Raw genomic sequence first — 20,012 nt, forward strand, 5'->3', positions numbered from 1 at the left:
CTCATATAAAACTAGAGATTCCATGAACAGTACATTAATACACATTCTCCAGAGCTTCACAAACTATGTTAGATCATTGGAAACCCTAGATAGTGACCACAATTGCTTCATAACTATGTTAAAAATATATTTGCAGCCAGGTGGTGGTGGCGCACGCCTTTAATCCCAGCACTCAGGAGGCAGAGGCAGGCGGATCTTTGTGAATTCAAGGCCAGCCTGGGCTACCAAGTGAGTTCCAGGAAAGGCGCAAAGCTACACAGAGAAACCCTGTCTCAAAAAGCCAATATATATATATATATATTTGCTTATTTTTGATTTTCGTGAGAAATGGTTGTAATTGCTACTAGAGTATAGTAGTTTTTCTTAGTTTTCTTAAGAGACATGAGTCAAGTACCATACACTATGACATTCATCATTTTTGATGGAAAGAAGGATGAATTGGTGAATTTACTTGATAAATTAAAGTTATAAATATTGCTTATTGACCTATAATCTCATATATTTACTGTTTGAGGTAGACATTCTGTTTTGTAAAAATATTACTAATATTAGGTAATTGTTGAATATATTAACAGTTACAAGTAATTCCTATAATCATTATCTTTTTAGAGGCTCCCAGTTTTTTTTTTCCTTTTTTCCCCTAACTCTTCCTTCTAAGAATGAAGTTCAGGAACTTATATTAAAACAATTAAGGAAGGAAGGAAGTGGCATAAGATATGTCCAGAAACTGTACATAATTTCTATCCGTCCTCTTCTTAATGATTTGAGGAGTCACAGAAAATGAAAAAAAATTAAGGAAGACCTGTAACTCATTTACAGTGATACAGGACTTGGCACCTTCGTTTGTCTTTTTAAATATTCTCTGATAAATTGATGCTATATTAATGAATCTTCTCTATTCTACATGGCAGTTCATAGTTATATGTAAAATATTAAAAACCATTTCCATAAGATAATGACCAATATTTACTACGACATACGAGTTATTTATTTGTTGATAACAAACGCACTTTTCATGGGACTCTAGTGCATATTTTAATATAAGCAGTACTGGACACTTTTGTTGTTGTTTTAACCTGTAGTCTCCACATGATGCAAACTCAATGTGATCTCTATCTCCATGGATGCCTACGTTATTTTATTTTGGACAGTTACTATGGAAGCTTGCTTACAGTTGCAAAAGGTTAATTCATGATCATCATGGTGGAAGACATGGCAGGCAGGCATGGTACTGCCGCAGAAGCTAAGATCTCACATCCGCTCCTCAGGCAGTAGGCTGAGAGACACTAGTCCTGAAATTTATAAGGAGGGTTTGTGGGGTTGGGGGGAAGAGTGGAGGAGGGATGACAGGGGGATCTGTGGTTGGTATGTAAAACGAATAAAAAAAATTTTAAGAACTTAAAAAGAAAATTCTTACTAAAGAAAAAAAAGTGAACTCATAGTTAACTGTGCCAGCATTAGCTGATGGAGAAGGTAAAATGTATTAGCAAAAAGTCAGTCCAAGCAACAAGATACAGTGACAGTTGGCAAGCCCAGTGCCTCTTTCAGAAGACGCCTGCCTGTGTCTCCAAGCGCCTGCTTCCCCTTTCTGCTCCATTATAAATAATCACTGCTAAGTGGCCCATCACTGGTGCCAGTGTGGCTTTTTTTCACATTTGCTAAAAGCTTTTCCCTTGGCCCATTTTTATTTTTTTTCTTTTGTTTCTAAGTAACTATTTCAGTTTCCTCCCCCTCCTCTTATTTTGCTTTTTTTCTGACTAGAAAAAAAATCGCATCTGAAATGGGGCTGAATTTCCTTTATCTTCCTGGATAGCCCTCTTCAGATCTGGTAACATATGCCACATATGCATTAACCAGTAGACCTATTAGTTGGACATTCCAGTTGGAATAAAATCTTGATATATATGCAACAAATAGCTTCCTCTTAAATCACAATATAAAATGTCATTGAGGCCTTAAATTGCTGTCATCTAAAATGTTTTACTCCCATCTTTACTTCCCTAGATTATGATCAATTTTCTCTTGGAACAAATTATTCAAATTGAACCCAGTCTTCTGAATCCTTAGGGAGAAAAAAAACAAAACAATGCCTGAGCACTTTGGGGTCTGTTCTACTCAGTTGTCATTTGGCACAATCTGTCCCATGCTGGCTGGCAGAAATTCTTTTTTTTTTTTTTTTTTTCAACATATAATTCATTTTCTGAAGTGGATTGCAAGCTTCTCAAGATTAAAGATCATGCGTGTCATTCATTCATTTAACAAATGTATTTGAACATCTTTCAAAATTTAATCAAGTGCAAGTCCCTCTGTATGGAGTTTACATTCTAGTGGGGGTGCGTAGAGATTAAAAATTAGTGTTTCAAATACAGAAATATAAAATACTTTGAAAAATGGTTAGTACAGCAGAATAAACAGCAATATATAAGGATTCTGAAGTATAAAAGGAGAGATCTTCATTTTTCAGTAGATTAGCTGTCATGTATGAGAGAGCATGGTCAGAAAAGAAGAGCAGTCTAGATAAAATTCATATTTACTTCAAGACAGGAAACTACAGAGTTGCCAGTAACTAACTCAGAAGGCAGATAGGAAGAGGAGCAGCTCAGGTTTGGAAATATGTTAAAGCTGAAGATGCTGGCAGCATCCTAGTGTGATGGATTAAACCAATGGATATATGTGTCTAGGATCCAGCAAGGTCTGGGCTGGAGTATTTATGTGAGAGTAGTACAGAGCCATGTACTGTGAGCTAGTTAACCACAGAAGGGAGTCTAAACAAGGAAACCTGGGAGATAAGAAGATAACACAGCCATTAGAACAAGGGCCCTCCTGAGGGCAAATGGGTAGATCATCTCCAACTGGTAACAGTATTGTTGATATGTCTGGAGAAATGAAGCTGAAACTAAACTATGGAACTTACCAACCTACAGTATTGTTGGTAACCTCAATACGAACAGTTTCAGTGATGTGAGGGAGACAGAATGCTGAATGCAATAAGATTAAATGAGAGTATGAGGTGTAGTGAGGTGAATGTGTGTCCTCCATATTATACATTGAAACGATTGTCCAAATGTGATTACTTTTAGAAGTGTGATCACTGAAATCTAACAGAACACAGTTGATGACACTTCACTCTTTATGTCACACCTTTCCTCAATCTTGAGCATATTCAAATTCAGCAGTAGCCTACACTAAAACAAATTGTATTATTTGGTTGTAGGATGCTGTTGGAGTAGAGGGCCCATGCTGCTACTACAGTCTTTTTCTACTTTCATTATGCTGCTACTTTCAAATTAGTACTTTTATGCCTACTCAAAGTATCAACATATCTCATGGATGAGTCTTAGTTTGGATGTAGTAGAGCCTCTGGACCAGTTTTCTGACACCGACTCTGCTTTTTGAACCATTTTTTACATTCAATCTATCTCCTGTCCACCTCTGTTCTGATTTATTTCCTGTTCTCATTCTTCACCTGGCTAAGTTTTCATTGTGTTGATAAGTTTGTATTTTAAACTTTAGGTTTATATTTTATCAGAAGTAGAAAAGCATATGTCATTTTTATGACAGGGGATTGAGTGACTTGGCATTACCATATTTGAATCTTGAATACTATGAAAGCTATAGTCAAGGAACTTTGAGTGACAAACAGGTTATTTTTAATCCAACTTCTTGATTTCCCATGACTAGTAAACAGTTCTTTACAATCTCACAGTACCTCTGATTCTGAAGGTCTAATTGAATGTTTTCAGTTTTACTCAGTCACAGGTACTAAGATTCTCTGTAATTGATTATCTAGATGGAAACATCTCTATACAGCACAAGTGCCAGAAACATTTTCTAGTGGAAATTTATATTAGAATAGAAGGTGTGTTGTAAGGACTTGATTCATCAATTCTGAAGTTGACTTCTTTTAGAAGAAAACTTTGATAACTTGTTAGGCATGTCAAAACAAAACAACAACAAAACACCAGCTCATTTTAATTTAATATCTTCACCTATTAAATAAAGACAATATTTGTCCAAAATGTTTAATGGAAAATTCTTAGCTTTTACTTCCAATTAAACCAGTGACAATTTTAGATACATTGCATAATGTATAAATGATAAATACATTGCATGTTGGATTTGGAGAAACCATGACCTGCCACTTAAAAGCCACCAGCTTCAAAATTAACCCATTATCTTAAGCTTATCTGAAAATGAAGGATGGAAATACTACTTCTTTGCATAGTTCTTATATGTAAAATACAAGCCATAATTAAATAATAGTTACCTATGGTTACCTATGATCATTTCATTTATCAATCTAATTGTTTGTTCTGATACTAAACTAATTATCAAGGAACCTTCAGGTTATGATTATGTGGTTCCTTGTATAACTGGAGATATACATGTACCTCAGGTATTGCCATGCCTGAAATTATAAACCAATAGATTGGATTTCTAGTGCTGTATGTTGATATATATACCAGTCTGAATTGACATGAGCTTAGTATGTTCACCATGCTGCATGTGCTTTGGAGTAGCTAAAAAGACTTTTGAACTAATGTCAAGATATAAAACTCAAAGTCACATTGTTTTAGTTACAAAGAAAACTAAATTACACTTCATAGGAGATGCCACCTCTACAGAAACAATAGCAAGTCCTTTTGTATGGTAAGAGAGCTATCAAATCTGAGATGAAGGAGGACATATAGAGAGTGCTCTCTGCTCTTCTCTTATTTCAACCAATGAAAAACAAAGACGACCATCTTTTAATTAATACCTTATAAATTGTTTCCTAGATCATCACATAAAAATTCTTTTATGAAAATATAACCTATATTATTTCATTTAATTTAATTCCTTCAATTTTCATTGTGAACTATGAGATACATGCAACTCTCTGTTGGTGAAATTATTAAGGCCACTCCACGTAGTTAAAAGGGAGGTTTATTTTGTGGGGTAACTTACAAATGAAGGGGTAGGTTGCAGGGTCTGGCAAAAGTATAGCGCAGTCTGGCGGTGTTCTCTGGAGAACTCTGCTCGGTCTACCTCCCGCGTTCAGGGTCCCGGAACCAAGAAAGCGACCTCCTCCCGCTCCTCGATCTTCAGCTTCCTCCTCCGCCCCGCCTTGTGGGCGTGACCATTACCGAAGCCTCAATGGGGGTTGGAACTTCCAGGCCAATGCTGGGATGGCTATCCACTACAACTCTCAGAAAACCCTAACAATGTTCATACTTTATAGAAAGTCTATTATTCTGGGCTATATAGTTCATTAGACTAAGGATGGACCTACTGAGGGTAACTTGATGTTCTCTTAGAGGAATCTGAAATTGGGATAAAGAAACTTGTTGTTTTTGCTGAGATCTATGACAAGGAAACTCTCTGGTGATAGCCATGTGATCTATATGAATAATATGTAGAGAAAGCTGTTCTGATTAGGAAAGCACAGGGAAGACTCACAAGGCTGAACAGAAGTAAAGGCAGCCTGTACCTATCTTCTGTTTCTGAGGAAAGACTGAGTTTCCACAATTGGGTTTTATGAAGCCTCTTGAATTTTTCTAAGTTCTCCTTTATCTGCATATTCAAGCCAGATTACTGTATAAAATTACCAAAATGGTTCTTTCATAAAGTAGAATCTAAACTAGGGCCCTTTTTAAGTGGTTTTACTTGATACTGACCCACCATTATAGATCTATTCCCAAAGAACTGTATATACTTGGATCTCCAACAGCATCAACCAAACAATTCACAAGTCTTTGTGAACATACCTATCTATCTATCTATGTATCTATCTATCTACCTACCTACCTACCTATCTAACTGTCTATAGCGAATCTATCATCTGTGTAATAATACTGCTTTTCAAAATTGTTTCTTCTTTCACCAGTTCATTCTTTCTGATTCACTAACTAAACGGTCAACAATTTAGATACTATTTCTTACCAGTCCATTACATTTTAGAGATGTCCCCATTATTGTTCATAATTCACTGGAAACAGTATATTGGTAAATCTATTTCATCACTACTCTATAATCTTATAAATGACAGATATCTACTGTTCATACTTTTGTATTTGGTTTTACATTATAATTTAAATCATGGAGTCCATGCTACCACATGTTCCTGATACATTCAGTTGTTAAAATAATCATAATGTAAGTTACATCTTCAATGAGTACAGTTACTGAAAGTTTTAGGATTAATGGTGTTTTATTCTGGAACAAAAAAAGGTAAGATAAAATCTTAGTTCTAAAGAGTCATCTTCTCCTCATTTTCTTCAGCACATAGCAGTTCTGATAACTATTGTCAACCATGTGTATAACCACATAAAGCTTCTTAAGCTGTTCTGTCAATGTCAACTTTAAATCATATTTGATGTATTAAGTGGAAGGGTAAAACCAATAACAGCAGCATCCTGGGACACAGCCAACATTAGAGCTGTGAAGGATCATTTGCTGCTTCATAACTGTGCTGACCTGGACACAAGTGGGGATTAGAGGACAGCAGGCTACCTAATCAGCCACTGTCTGGAGAGCTTGCGCTGGCTTATCACAAGCTGAGAGGGCAGTGGGAGTGACAGAGGGACAGGAGTATGTCTGAGCCAGTTGGCAGGAGACAAAGGAATCTGCAATGTAGCTATCAAAATTGAACAATGAGGTGTGTCAGTGCCTCTGGGGGAGGGACAGCTGCATAGCCAGGAGAGTAGGTGATAGATTATGTGGAAGGAAATGGAAAGTATGCTAAGAAAGAAGAGGAGAAGTGTACAGAGCTCTTAGTTTATCCAGGATGTTGTTGGTTTAAGCGTGGCATCCTTAATAATTACACTTGCCTGTATTACTCTTAAAAGGTTTCCAATCTGTTTAAAAATACCAGTGTCTTTGTAAACAACCATAGAATCAAATTACCAAATGCCAGTAAAAAAATCTATACAGAGATTATGTTCAGAGAGTTCCTAAAATATTGTTGTTTTGTGGCTTTGGTTTGTATTTATTTAATTTATTTGACTAGAGTCACTCTGTGTGAGTTATTGGTATAAACCATTCAGGAGAGAGTCATTTTCTTCCCACCACTTTTGATGCCACAGGCATAAGCATCTAACTTCAATACTTCCTTCCCTACAAACAACCCAGCCTAGGCAATATTTAGTCCTTCCTCAGATCTTGACAGAAACCTCATAAGTCTACTATCATTGTGAGATTCTGCTGGTCATATGCTGTACCAGGGTTTTCCTTCTAGTTAACCACCAAGCTCCCAAGTCATGACACAGACTTTTTTTTGGTTATGAATGCTTGTCCTAGCTTAAGCTTGTTTCTGACTAGCTCTTCTAATTTAAATTAAATTGTTTCTCTTTATCAACCTTTTGCCTTGGGGCTTTTTATCTCTTCTTTCTGTACATCCTACTTTTTCTGCTTCTTCCATATCTGGCTGGCTGGGGCTGCCTGGCTGGCTAGCCCCAGGCATCTTTCTCTTTCTCCCTCATTCTCTCCTTCTTCAACTTCTCCTATTTATTCTCTCTGCCTACCAGCCTCAACTATCCTCTTCTGCCTAGCTATTGGCTGTTCACCTTTTTATTAGACCCATCAGGTGCCTTAGTCAAGCAAGGTGAAACAGCAACACATCTTTTCATAATTAAACAAATGCAGTGTAAACAAATGTAACAATATTTACATTGTTAAACAAATGCAGCAGAAACAAATGTAACACACATTTACACAGTTAAAGTAATATTCCACATCATAAACAAGTGTAACACATTTTACATAGCTAAATATTCCACAACAATATGTCAGTAATTACAAGAGGTTAAGTAGGAATGGAAGCATCTTGATGGAAGAATGTATCACAAATACAGAATTCCTGGTTTCATCCTGACATTCATTTTCAGTGTGGGAGAAAGTTTGTGACTTTCTGGTTCAGTGTAGTTTGAATTGCATCTGCAGACAATTATTAGCAAGACAGTCCTGACAAAATTTCTACTATCAATTATTATTTAAACTAATCAATTTTTTATCTTCTTTATTTTATTGCAATAAACATCAGCTCACATGCAGCAGCTACCTGATTATGACAGATGAACAGAGAAAAGACAGCAAAGCTAACAGTGTACCCACAACATGTAATTACTACAGTGCCTCTAGTGAGCAATACATTTGAATCAAACACTAATGCCATGATTGTGAATTAAGCAAATTTTAATAAACATGAGGGAAAAATTCAAGTTGCAACATCCATTTTGTTGGCTTCACAGAAACTAAAGCATTCTGAATAAAATTTGACCCTTTGTACACCCTGAACTCAGACACTGACTCAAGAAGCCAGAGGGTTTATCTGTGGGCATGGTAAAAAAAAAAAAAAAAGCACAATATATTTTTTAAATAGTGTTATAATTACTTGAAAGACAAAAGCACAAGGTCAGTATTTACTTTTGGTGTACCAGTCAGCCTTGCACACTCTGCTTTCCTTGGAATTTTTCTGCTAGAAACCCAAGTATAGTTCTCATATCACCTCAATTCCATCTTTTCTGAGCAATCATATACTGCTTTCAGAAATATGCAGATCATCTTTTATCCTGAGCCAAGTTTCATCCATAACAGCTGGAAACTCTGTCCACTTAAGGCCTGGAAAATCTTACAAATTTTCGTTGATACCAAGACAGAGTGACAGGCTTAAGATCTGAGCTAGTAAGACTACATTCTGTTCTCAGCAGTGTTTTTGAAACAACTTACTTTAGATGGACAAGTTACCTGGGTCCACACTGACTGCTTTCAGTAGGCCTTACGAATAACAAGACACATCATGTCATACTACACCTTGCACTGGGATTCTTTGTGTATTGAATCAAATCTAAAACTTCATATATTCTTGGACACTCAGGATGGCTCCATCTAGCCACTCTCATGGTATCCAGTTTTGTACCAGAACTCTGTGCATGCCTTCCTAATTTCCAACTTCTTGCTCCAAAATAATCTTTGATTACCATAGGCTCTTGCTATATGGGCACACGTGTAAGGCTTATTTAAAAGGCTTTTTATAATAAATAACCCATATAAGACATAATGTGTGTATCAAGAATGCCATTTCCAGTCATTTTCTGGGAATATTTAAAATAACTCTGAAGGGATTTGCTAGAAAGCTAGAAATGGCATGTTTCAGAAATAGAGTAATTAAAGAAGACACCATTACCTTTTATTTGTAGTTATAAAGGTTGCATTTCTCGTTATCCTGCATAGAAGCATAAGAGAAAAAAAAATAGCTTTAGGGAGCAGACAGTTGAAGTGCCAGTTTAGTTTTATATCTAGAGTATCTACCAGACACCAGAGTGAGATATTACATTGTTCTGGAGTTCAAAATCCTTTCCTAACCCTCTCATTTATAGGAGATACAAAGTTCAGGGTCCTCCATGATGACGCTGATTTCTATCACAACTTGAATTTCAAATGTGGTGAAGATCATCCTTAAGTTTGGTATGACTCACAGAATTCACTGAAAGCTGTTACACTTGCTGTTACAATTCATGACAACTAAAACACAGACTAAAATTATCCCCGAGCAAAGGCACCTATTCTAAAAGAAGATGAAACTCCAAGCTTCCAGTTTCCTCTCAGTGTTTGTGGATAATGCTCGTGTTTCTATGTAATTACCTGTGAAAGTGGATGCTAACCAGGAAAACTAACATGTGCTTTTGCATAATCACCAAATAGTTTTTATTGGGCATTGACTTTGTAGACATGAATGGCAACCCTCTGCTCTGACATGGTCTTCAACCACTCTGGGGCCTGAGCTAATTAATATTAAAAGCAGCCACCTCCAATTCATCATTATATCCTTCTGTGTTGGCTCAATGCATCTACTTAAGTAAAATACTCTTTCATGGCAGAGCATTCTGGAGTCTTAGATATTACCTCACATGAGCCAGTAGAAAAAGCCACAGATTCCAACAATAAAAGTGAAATTAGAGGTCTGTGGTTTGGGGAAACAATCTGGCAAAACCTCTCCATTTGGAAATTAGGAACTTATAGAAAGTGTATTAGTTATTTCCTATGTTGTCTGCATTGAACATAAACACTTCACTCAAAGGAAAGAATGGTTTATTGATATTATATATGTATATATATTATTTTTATAATTGATATCTTGCTTATTTTTATAGCAGTAACATTATGTTAAAATGTACTTTATGGGTGTACATACATTATTCAGTTTGTATTGAAACACCAATATAGTCTAAAATTTTCTATTAAAAATAACTCATCAAAATGATGTGCTTTGGCTCCTCATGTATTGTTTTCTTTTCTCAGCTTAAACAAGGAGGTGATGATGAAACATAGAATCCAGAATAGTCATATTTCACCTTGCTAATTTTAAAATGCATTTGGTAGGAGTCTAACTTAGCCTGTACAAAGACCATATTAACCAACCTGATAAATGGGCCTGGATATTCAGCCAGGTGGCAAAACTGTAGCACATTTGGCTGTTAAAATGGATACCTGGGTGTAGGAGGAAGCTGGGGACTCCCTTCCTGGGGCTAGGGAAGCATGAGCCTACATGAATTGCGGTTATGACTGATCTCTATAGAGGAGGATGCCAACTGGAGTGTGTATAGATGGCTCCTTCTGGATTCTCTGTAAAAGCTAAATTGATGGCAATGTCTGAAAAGAGCAGTTCAGACTTTTGTACCTAAATCATAAGGAAAACCTTGGTTTCAGCCATTGTTGGAATAAAGGAGAGTATAAAAATATTAAAAATCAACAACAACACTCATGTAGTGCTGGATTCAGAGGGAACAGGATTTTTCTCATCTACCAAATAAGGAGGTAATAGGAGGGACTGCTTTTGTTAGACTCTAGAAACTCATCTTGTGGTGTTTGTTTTTATTATCATTGTATAAACTAATTACATTGGGTTAAAGGGGGTATTTAATTAAAAGTCTGTTTTAAAGAGTTACAATTCTATTCTGCTATTAAATAATTGGATGTCAAATTTGTTAAGTAAAAAAATATTTCTGAAATGTTGTCAAATATTTGTATAAAGCATATTTTAGCAAATTTTTAGTGCCCCTTATTAAATCATATATGTGTTACTGAATTTCTCCATTATCACCAAGTTAATATAAAATAGAACTATGTAAGTCATGTGAACTGCTTGAAAGATTTTTCTCCTAGACAAAGAAAAAGATGATCTTATAAATCTTATAGGTCTTATAGATTCTTTGTATTTGTTTGCATATGGTAGGTTTGTGTAAGGACATCTTTTCAGAAAAAATATAGCATGTTACCATGTCATAAACTGAAAATGGAAGGACATTTGGGTTAGGTAGCATGGTATATAATGATAAAGAGAAGAAACACATAGCTAATTTGTAATTTTACATTTTCTAAGGTTTATGCTCATTTTCCTTTGGATGAAATCTCCATCCTACCTGGAGGGTAGAATAACATGATATTGGGTAGGATAGTTTGAGATACAATTTATGTTTGTATGGATAGCCTTAGTAACATGTACATGGCGCGGCCAGCGGGGTTTCAATGAGAGCGACCCACCTGTGGGAGTGAATCTGAGACAGAGGACACAAGAGACAGCAGCAAGACAGTATTCTGATCAAGCCACCAATCTTTTTCTCCACATGGCTTATATAGCATAAGAAGGGAAGGGGCAGGAAGGAGGGAAGGAGAAGGGACATGGAAGGCTAAGGTCACTGGTCAGGGGCCATTTGTTCTGTTGCTAGGCTACCTGACCATGGAATGCTCTTTATATTTGGTTGCCATGGCACCTGACTGTGGAATGTTCTTATCTTTGGGAGCCTCCAGTTAGCAAACAGGTGTAACTGCTCTGGGAAAGGGCAGTGGGTTTATGACTTGTTCTCTGGCTTAGCTAGTACTTTCCATGGTTCATGTTTGGTTCTTGAAATCTTGGTCCCTAACATGTACAATGGATACATCCAAAAAAAAAATGAAATATGCCTGCAAATCTCATGATGTCATTGTTTTTGTCTGCTGAGTAGTACTCCATTGTGTATATATACCATATTTTCTTTATCCATTCTTCAGTTGAAGGGCATCTAGGTTGTTTCCAGGTGCTGGCTATTACAAACAATGCTGATATGAACATAGCTGAGCAAATGCCCTTGTGGTATGATTGATCATTCCTTGGGTATATGCCCAAGAGTGCTACAGCTGGGTCTTGGAGGAGATTGATTCCCAATTTTCTAAGGAAGCTCTATATTGATTTCCAAAGTGGCTGTACAAGCTTGCATTCCCACCAGCATTGGAGGAGAGTTCCCCTTGCTCCACATCCTCTCCAGCATAAGCTGTCTTCTGTGTTTTTGATCTTAGCCATTCTGACAGGTGTAAGGTGGTATCTCAGAGTCATTTTGATTTGCATTTTCCGGATAATTAGGGATGTTGAGCAATTCCTTAAATGTCTTTCAGCCATTTGAACTTCCTCTGTTGAGAATTCTGTTTAGTTCTATAGCCCATTTCTTAATTGGACTGTTGGGCATTTTGATGTCTAATTTCTTGAGTTCCTTATATATTCTGGTCAAATGTGGAGTTGGTGAAGACCTTTTCCCATTCTGTAGGCTGTCTCTTTGTCTTGTTGACTGTGTCCTTTGCTCTACAAAAGCTTCTCAGTTTCAACAGGTCCCATTGATTGTTTCTCTCAGTGTCTGTGCTACTGGTGTTATATTTAGAAAGTGATCTCCAGTGCCAGTGTGTTCAAGACTACTTCCTACTTTCTCTTATATCAGGTTCAGAGTAACTGGATTTATGTTGAGGTCTTTGACCCACTTGGACTTAAGTTTTGTGCACGGTGACAGATATGGATCTATTTGCAGCCTTCTACACATTGACATCCAGTTATGCCAGCACCATTTGTTGAAGATGCTTTCTTTTTTCCATTGTACATTTTTGGCTTCTTTGTCAAAAATTATATGTTCATAGTTGTGCGGGTTAATGTCAGGGTCTTCAGTTAGATTCCATTGGTCCACATGTCGGTTTTTATGCCAGTACCAAGCTGTTTCTATTACTGTAGCTCTATAGTAGAGCTTGAAGTCGGGGATCGTGATGCGTCTGGAGGTTGTTTTATTGTACAGGATTCTTTTGGCTATCCTGGGTTTTTTGTTTTTCCATATGAAGTTGTGTATTATTCTTTCCAGGTCTGTGAAAAATTGTGTTGGTAATTTGATGGGGATTGTGTTGAATCTGTAGATTGCTTTTGGTATGATCACCATTTTTACTATGTTAATCCTGCCTATCCATGAGCATGGCAGCTCTTTCCATTATCTGACATCTTCAATTTCTTTTTTCAAGGACTTAAAGTTCTTGTCATATAGGTCCTTCACATGCTTAGTTATAGTAACCCCCAGGTATAAACAATGACATCATGAGGTTTACAGGCAAATGGCTGGATCTAGAAAAAAATCATCCTGAGTAAGGTAACCCAGACTCAGAAGGACAAACATGGTATATACTCACTCATAGTAGGATATTAGATGTAAAACAAAGATGACTAGACTGCTACGCAACTCCAGGGAGGCTACCTAGAAAACGGGACCCTAGGAAAGACACAGGGATCACCCAATGACAGAGAAATGGATGAGATCTACATGAACAACCTGGACGACAGTGGGAGTAATGAGGGGCAAGGTTTGAGGGAAAGAAAGCTTAGGGGAGCAGGAGATCCCAGCTGGATCAAGAACAGGAAAGGAGAACCAGGAATAATAGACCATGATAAATGATGACCACATGAGAACAGGAATAGGCAGAGTGCTCGAGAGGTCCCCAGATATCCACAATGATACATCCTCTGTAGACTGCTGGCAATGGTCGAGAGAAAGCCTGATCTGACCTAGTCTGGTGATCAGATGGCCAAACACCTTAATGGTCATGCTGGAACTCTCATCTAATAACTGATGGAAGTGGATGCAGAGATCCTCAGCCAGGCCCCATGTGGAGCTCCAGGAGTCCAATTGTTGAGAAAGAGGAGGGACTGTAAGAGAGTGAATTGTTGAGATCAAGATTGGAAAAGCCCAGGGACAAATAGCCAAACGAATGGAAGCACATGAATTATGAACCAAAGGCTGTGGAGCCCCCAGCTGGATCAGGCCCTCTGGATAAGTGAGGCAATTGAATAGCTTGAACTGTTTGGGAGGCATCCAGGCAGTGGGACCAGGACCTGTCCTTAGTGCATGAGCTGGCTGTTTGGAACCTTGGGCTTACAGAGGGACACTTTGCTCATCCTGGAAAGAGGGGACTGGACCTGCCTGTACTTAATCCACCAGGTTTAAGTGAATCCCCAGGGTAGTCTTGGCCCTGGAGGAGATGGGAATGGAGGGAGGGGCTGTGGGAAGGTAACGGTGGGGACATAGGAGGACCGGGGAAACCCATGGCTGATGTGTAAAATTAAAACAGAAATATAATAACAAAAAATGAAATAAACTAATTGATGTGCTCTTCCCTGTGGAAGACTTCCACTCACAGCATTCATTAATTGGCTACAATTAGCATGCCTACATTTGTTGCTTTTGTTCACCTTATTTTTATATATAATTATGTATTTAGGAAGATATATATATCTGTGTGTGTGTGTGTGTGTGTGTGTGTGTGTGTATAACAGCAATTAATTAAAAAAGAGTATATGTATTTGAAAGACACAAAAAGGGCTATTGAGGGACACCAGCTCCCTCTTATTCCCCCAGAGAACTCTTAAGCAAATGAGAAATAAGGAATTTGTAGAGCAAAGTAGAAAGAAAGAGTTAGAAAACATAGGATAGCCTTGGGAAGGTCTGAGTCCAAACCCACCAGGCCCTCCTGCCTGTACTACAGGGCTTTTTAACAGAATGCCAAGGGGTGGAGCCAAAGACCTCCCCCATCACAGCCAAGTGCAGACCCTTCCAGACACCTGGTGACCAGGCAAGTAGTTAAGCCATCCCCCAATAAACCCCTGCTGTGTAAAGCAAGCTCAGATCTCACTAGAAAACCTTTGTGGGCTCCCACAAGTTATATGGGAGGGTTTGGAGAGAGGAAAGAAAAGGGGGAATTATGTAATCATATTATCTCAAATAATAAAAAATTAAAAATGGAAAGATACACTCAAGTAAAAGTTTATCCTACCAAGTACATTAGTGGAGTGCTATCAAATATTTCACATACAATAAGTATGGAAATATTCGTTCTCTTGATGTCTTAAATGCATTAGAAACTACTTTGTTATCCCTCTCCCTTTTATCCAAGATATTCTCAATGCTAAAATTTAGAGAGGAATTTTTGTTAAAATATTAGGAAAGGGGAAGGCCAGAAAAAAAGCACAAATACGGGAAGATGAGAAATTGTATCAGGTAATAGAGCAATTGAAGGCTTAGAATCCACAAGAGAACTCCAGCTATCAGATGTAAGAGATGACTGAAAACCAGGATATAAAACCAAGATTCCACTTGACTTCAAACTGCTCTCCAGTGTCTTCCTTTCTTATTGGAATACTGGGACATTTTTATTCAAGTACTTAAGGGTGAAAAGCCAATGGAAACTACATTTGTATAATAATGCTTTCGTCACCTCTATCATTTGCAGTTAAAGACTAGATAAAAATGTTTATTCCAATGATTATCTATAAAAGTGTCTTCCATACAGAAGTCATGAACAAAACACGTCAGAGGAATAACTGAGGACAACATTTCACTCAAATTCTCATGTAAGAGATGGCAGCTCCTACTAGCAACAGTGATTTATTTTTTTTCACTCTTCAATATCATTCCCCAGGGAAGCTGACAAACTGAAATCGGTTCCATTAATGCCAGCAGGGATGTATATGTGTGAAGAGAATAAGTAAACATTTATTGTACCCAATGGCTCAATGAACTATCCACACGAGCTTTTAAAAGACTTGAAAATACTTGCCAGGCTGTATATTTAGGATGAGCTCTGCAAACAGCTTTCTTCTGAAAATGTCTATTTCTAAGTCAGTTGAACTTTTTCAATCCTAACTGTTGAGTTAATCTGTGACTTGATAGCTCCCTTTTTTCCTTTGTTAACACATGGATCTCCCAAAAAATTCTTTGAAGTTTTTGAGATTAGGCTTTTCCTCTCTAAATCAGTGACAAAAGTATTCCAAGAATGGATTTTAAAATATATGATATTTTTCCATGTTGTCCTATACCACAACAATGGCAAATTGTCACATAAAGAAGGTCAATTTAGGCAAGTTTCTTTCTGTGTTTTATGTTAATCCATAGACAGTGTTTTGCTACTAGAACTCAGAGCCTTGTGCAAAGCTACACAAATCATTTAACACAAATTTTTGAACCCAGAACGAAACACAAAACCCAATAATCTTTTAAAATAAATAAGCTGAATAGCATTTTTATTTTATCCAGTCAAGGTTAGTATCTGTTTTGTTTGAATTTATGTATTATGAGGAGGGTAGACATTTAGATTAAAAAAATCTAAGATTATTTAAATGAATGATTCTTAGAAGTTTTTCTTTATTATTACCTTATGTTTTTAGTAATTGTTTGGATCTCCAACAACATTTATAATATTATTTATGGTGGTACTACATTGATAACTAAAATAAAAATATTTAAAAACAAATTGTGGTTTTATTCTCATGATCTTGAATACACAGTGGATTTTTAATTGTGGAGTTTATTTCCATCCCTGTTACCAAATATAATTAGGTAACATGCACAAGTACATAGAGAAAGGAGAGAGAAAAGGGAAACATTAGTTATTTACAAACCTTACTTTTCACTAGTATGGTAATAATTTTCAACAAAGTAGTTCTTCATAGAAAGTAGTGTAACGCAGATTGCTAAATGGTATACATAAATAAATAAATAAATAAATAAATAAATAAATAAATAAATAAATAAATAAGCCTCAATGCCAGCTATTGACGTAAATTCTGAAAGATCAGAGAGACAGAACAAGCCCCAGCTAACCTCACTTCACCATCTTCTCAGCTGTTTCCTCAAACTGGAAGCCTCTGAGTCCTTATCCAAATGGATCTCAGTTGAACAGCTGCTAAAAGCTTAAAAGCCTCTAGTTCCTGATTCTCACACATTACATACCTTTCTGCTTCCTATCATTATTTCCAGGGATGTGTGTGTGTCTTTCCCAAGCAAGATATGAAATCTCAAGTGCTGGGATTAAAAGAGTATGTCACCATGCCTGGCTGTTTCCAGTATGGCTTTGAACTCACAGAGATCCACATGGATCTCTACCTCCAGAATGCTAGGATTAAAGGCAAGTGCTACCACTGCCCAACCTCTATGTTTAATGTAGTGGCTGTTCTGTTCTCTGATCCCCAGATAAATTTATTGGGGTGCACAATATATCAACCACAAAGTAGAAATACAGTGAAAGAAATATACAGCTGTTCTGACAGATGTAAGAATGAAGAGTAGGAGGAGACAGGACATTTTTTTTTCACTTTATCCAATCACAATTCAATGACACATTTTAACTATGTGTTCTTTTTTTTTTAGTATCAGGCTTTTATGTATCACATGTTAAATGGGTTAAGTACTTCAAAATCATTTATATCACTAAATAACAATAATATTTTAAAATAATTTATGATTGCCTGAAATAGATTAGTGATTTGGTATATTTTGAGTCATAATTGAAAGATGTTTGTCTAGGAGAGTGTACATTTCTTTAGTATCTGAAGTTATATATACTGGTGTGTTTATTTGACAAAGTTATACAAAACGCAGGAGGCTGAGGCAAAAAGATCACTTGGAGTTCATGGCTATCTTGTACTACATAATCAGTTTCAGGCCATACTGACATAATTAAACACTGTTTTAAATAAATAAACAAACTAATAAATAAATAAGGAATTCTAAGCATGACCTGTACCAAAGTACCTATATGTGGCCAAGATAAATAAATAGATAGATGATAGATAGATAGATAGATAGATAGATAGATAGATAGATAAAGTAGAAAGGAATTCCAAGCCATGGCCTGTACCAAAGTAACTATATGTGACCAAGATAAATCACATTTCAGACTTACATTTCATTATTCTATGAGCTATTCTGATTTGCTTCTACTACTTTTTTTTTTTTTTAATTAAAGGTCTCATTCGCTTGCAAGAACTCATCAAAGCTCCATCAAGGTACAATCTTCGACTTAAAATCCGTCAGCTGCCAGCTGATACAAGGGATGCAAAGCCTTTGCTGAAAGAAATGAAAAGAGGCAAAGAGTTCCATGTGATCTTCGACTGCAGCCATGAAATGGCAGCAGGCATTTTAAAGCAGGTAAACTTTAAGTTACTTGAATTCTTAGTTTTCTTATACAATTTTCTTTACCTCACGTTTTAAAGGCAATGACTTAAATTAAAAAGTCACAGAACTCATTTTAGTATGACTTTACAATAGAAAAATTGACAATTACTTTCAGTTAATTTGTTTTAGGAAAAATGTAATAATATTGAAGGTCTTCAAAACATTGTAATTTTGAAGCTAATTTCAATTGACTGTTGATTAATGTGACAGGTTTTGTTTTGTTTTTTTCAGAATGAGGGGAAAAAAAGAGTCCATGAATAACATATCCAACCAGTAGTATAAAACAGATAAAGATGAGACAGATTCATCTAGTATCTAATGCTTTACATATGTGCTCTTTTTCCACCATCCCCACAACCAAAGAAAACTGGACTATCTCAGTCTAATCTCAGAGAGACTGAGTGACTTGAACAGCATGCATTAGCAAGGAAAGTGCAGAGAAGCCAGCACCCAACCAAGTGATGTTCTCAGTATTCATTCCACAATAAAGCCTTGCCTTCCTAAAAGGAAATTTCAAACAGCAACAAGTACAATAACACTACATCAACACTATAATCCTAACTGCAATCTAGAGGGTAGGGATTATTTAGTAGTCTCTTATAAATGAGGGGTTGGTGCTGAAGACTAAATGCAGAACATCACGTACTAATTGAGTCATAAAATGTGGATTTGAACTCACATCTTTGTTTTTGTCTTTTAATCTTATAAAATATTGGGCTAACATTATGGTAATTTGGGTAAATTAGTAAATTGTGCTTTAAGCCTTTGAGTATGGGATAAAATACCTATAGTGGGGAGTGGTGAAAATTCGGATGTCAAATTATATTCCATTAAATATAACTACCAGTAACAAATGCTTGCTATAACATGGTTGTTTTATTAAGCATGTATTTGTCCAATATTCCAGTATGTATGTTGGTTTTACTACAGTTAAATATTTCATTGATTTGGATATTGCTCTAGCTTTATATGTAGGTGATAAGTATATAAGGGATTATGCTTGGTTTTGTTTTTAATTTGTTTCAGTATGATTATAATAGTGGAATAAACACTAAAAGCAAAAGTGAAGATTTTTCATATACTTTCCAAACAATACCTGATCACATTTAGAAAAACAGTCTTCTCTTTACTCCTGACAGAGAATGATCTTGCACCTGTTCTCTGGGCCTTCAATAAGCAATAAATAAGGTTTTTCTTTTCATATCTAACTGATTTGTGCTTGCTGTCTGGAAGATGAGAAAACCTCCAGTAACAGAGTGCATTCTTCCTCTTATTAGGTGTATCCATTATTTTATATCATTCCTTAGACAAACCCTGCTCTATTTGAAAATGAAGACAAACCCCAAACAATATTTAAATATACTCAGTGAGGATATTGTCTTCATTAGATTCGCCTGTGTGGCATGTTCTTGATTTGCAATTGATGGGAGCAGGACCCAGCCCACTGTGGGTGGTGCCACTCTTGGGCAGGTGGTCCTGGGTTGTATATGAATGCTAGCTGGGTGTAAGACAGAGACCACAGTAATCACTGTTCATTTATGGTCTCTGGTTCAAATCCTGCCTCCAACTCCTGCCCTGACTTCCCTGAATGATGGGATATGACTCTAGAACTTTGATTCTCAACCTTCCTTATGCTGACACCCCTTAATACAGTTTGTCATGTTGTGGAGACCCTCAAACATAAAATTACTTTTGTTGTTACTTCATAACTGTAATTTGCTATTGTTATTAATCATAATGTAA

General features: G+C 36.5%; 1 protein-coding gene across 2 annotated transcripts in view; it reads left to right on the top strand.

The window, feature by feature from the left end:
• Positions 1-20,012, top strand: part of Grik2 (glutamate ionotropic receptor kainate type subunit 2) — a 624,705-nt gene that overhangs the window by 249,554 nt on the left and 355,139 nt on the right. For both annotated transcript variants that reach the window (XM_036168913.1, XM_036168912.1), the window contains exon 5: positions 18,061-18,242. In XM_036168913.1, coding sequence (XP_036024806.1) covers positions 18,061-18,242 — 182 coding nt within the window. The remainder of the gene's footprint in view (positions 1-18,060; positions 18,243-20,012) is intronic.

The sequence above is a fragment of the Onychomys torridus genome, chromosome 19 (genome assembly GCF_903995425.1).
Source record: "Onychomys torridus chromosome 19, mOncTor1.1, whole genome shotgun sequence".
Lineage (NCBI taxonomy): Eukaryota > Metazoa > Chordata > Mammalia > Rodentia > Cricetidae > Onychomys > Onychomys torridus.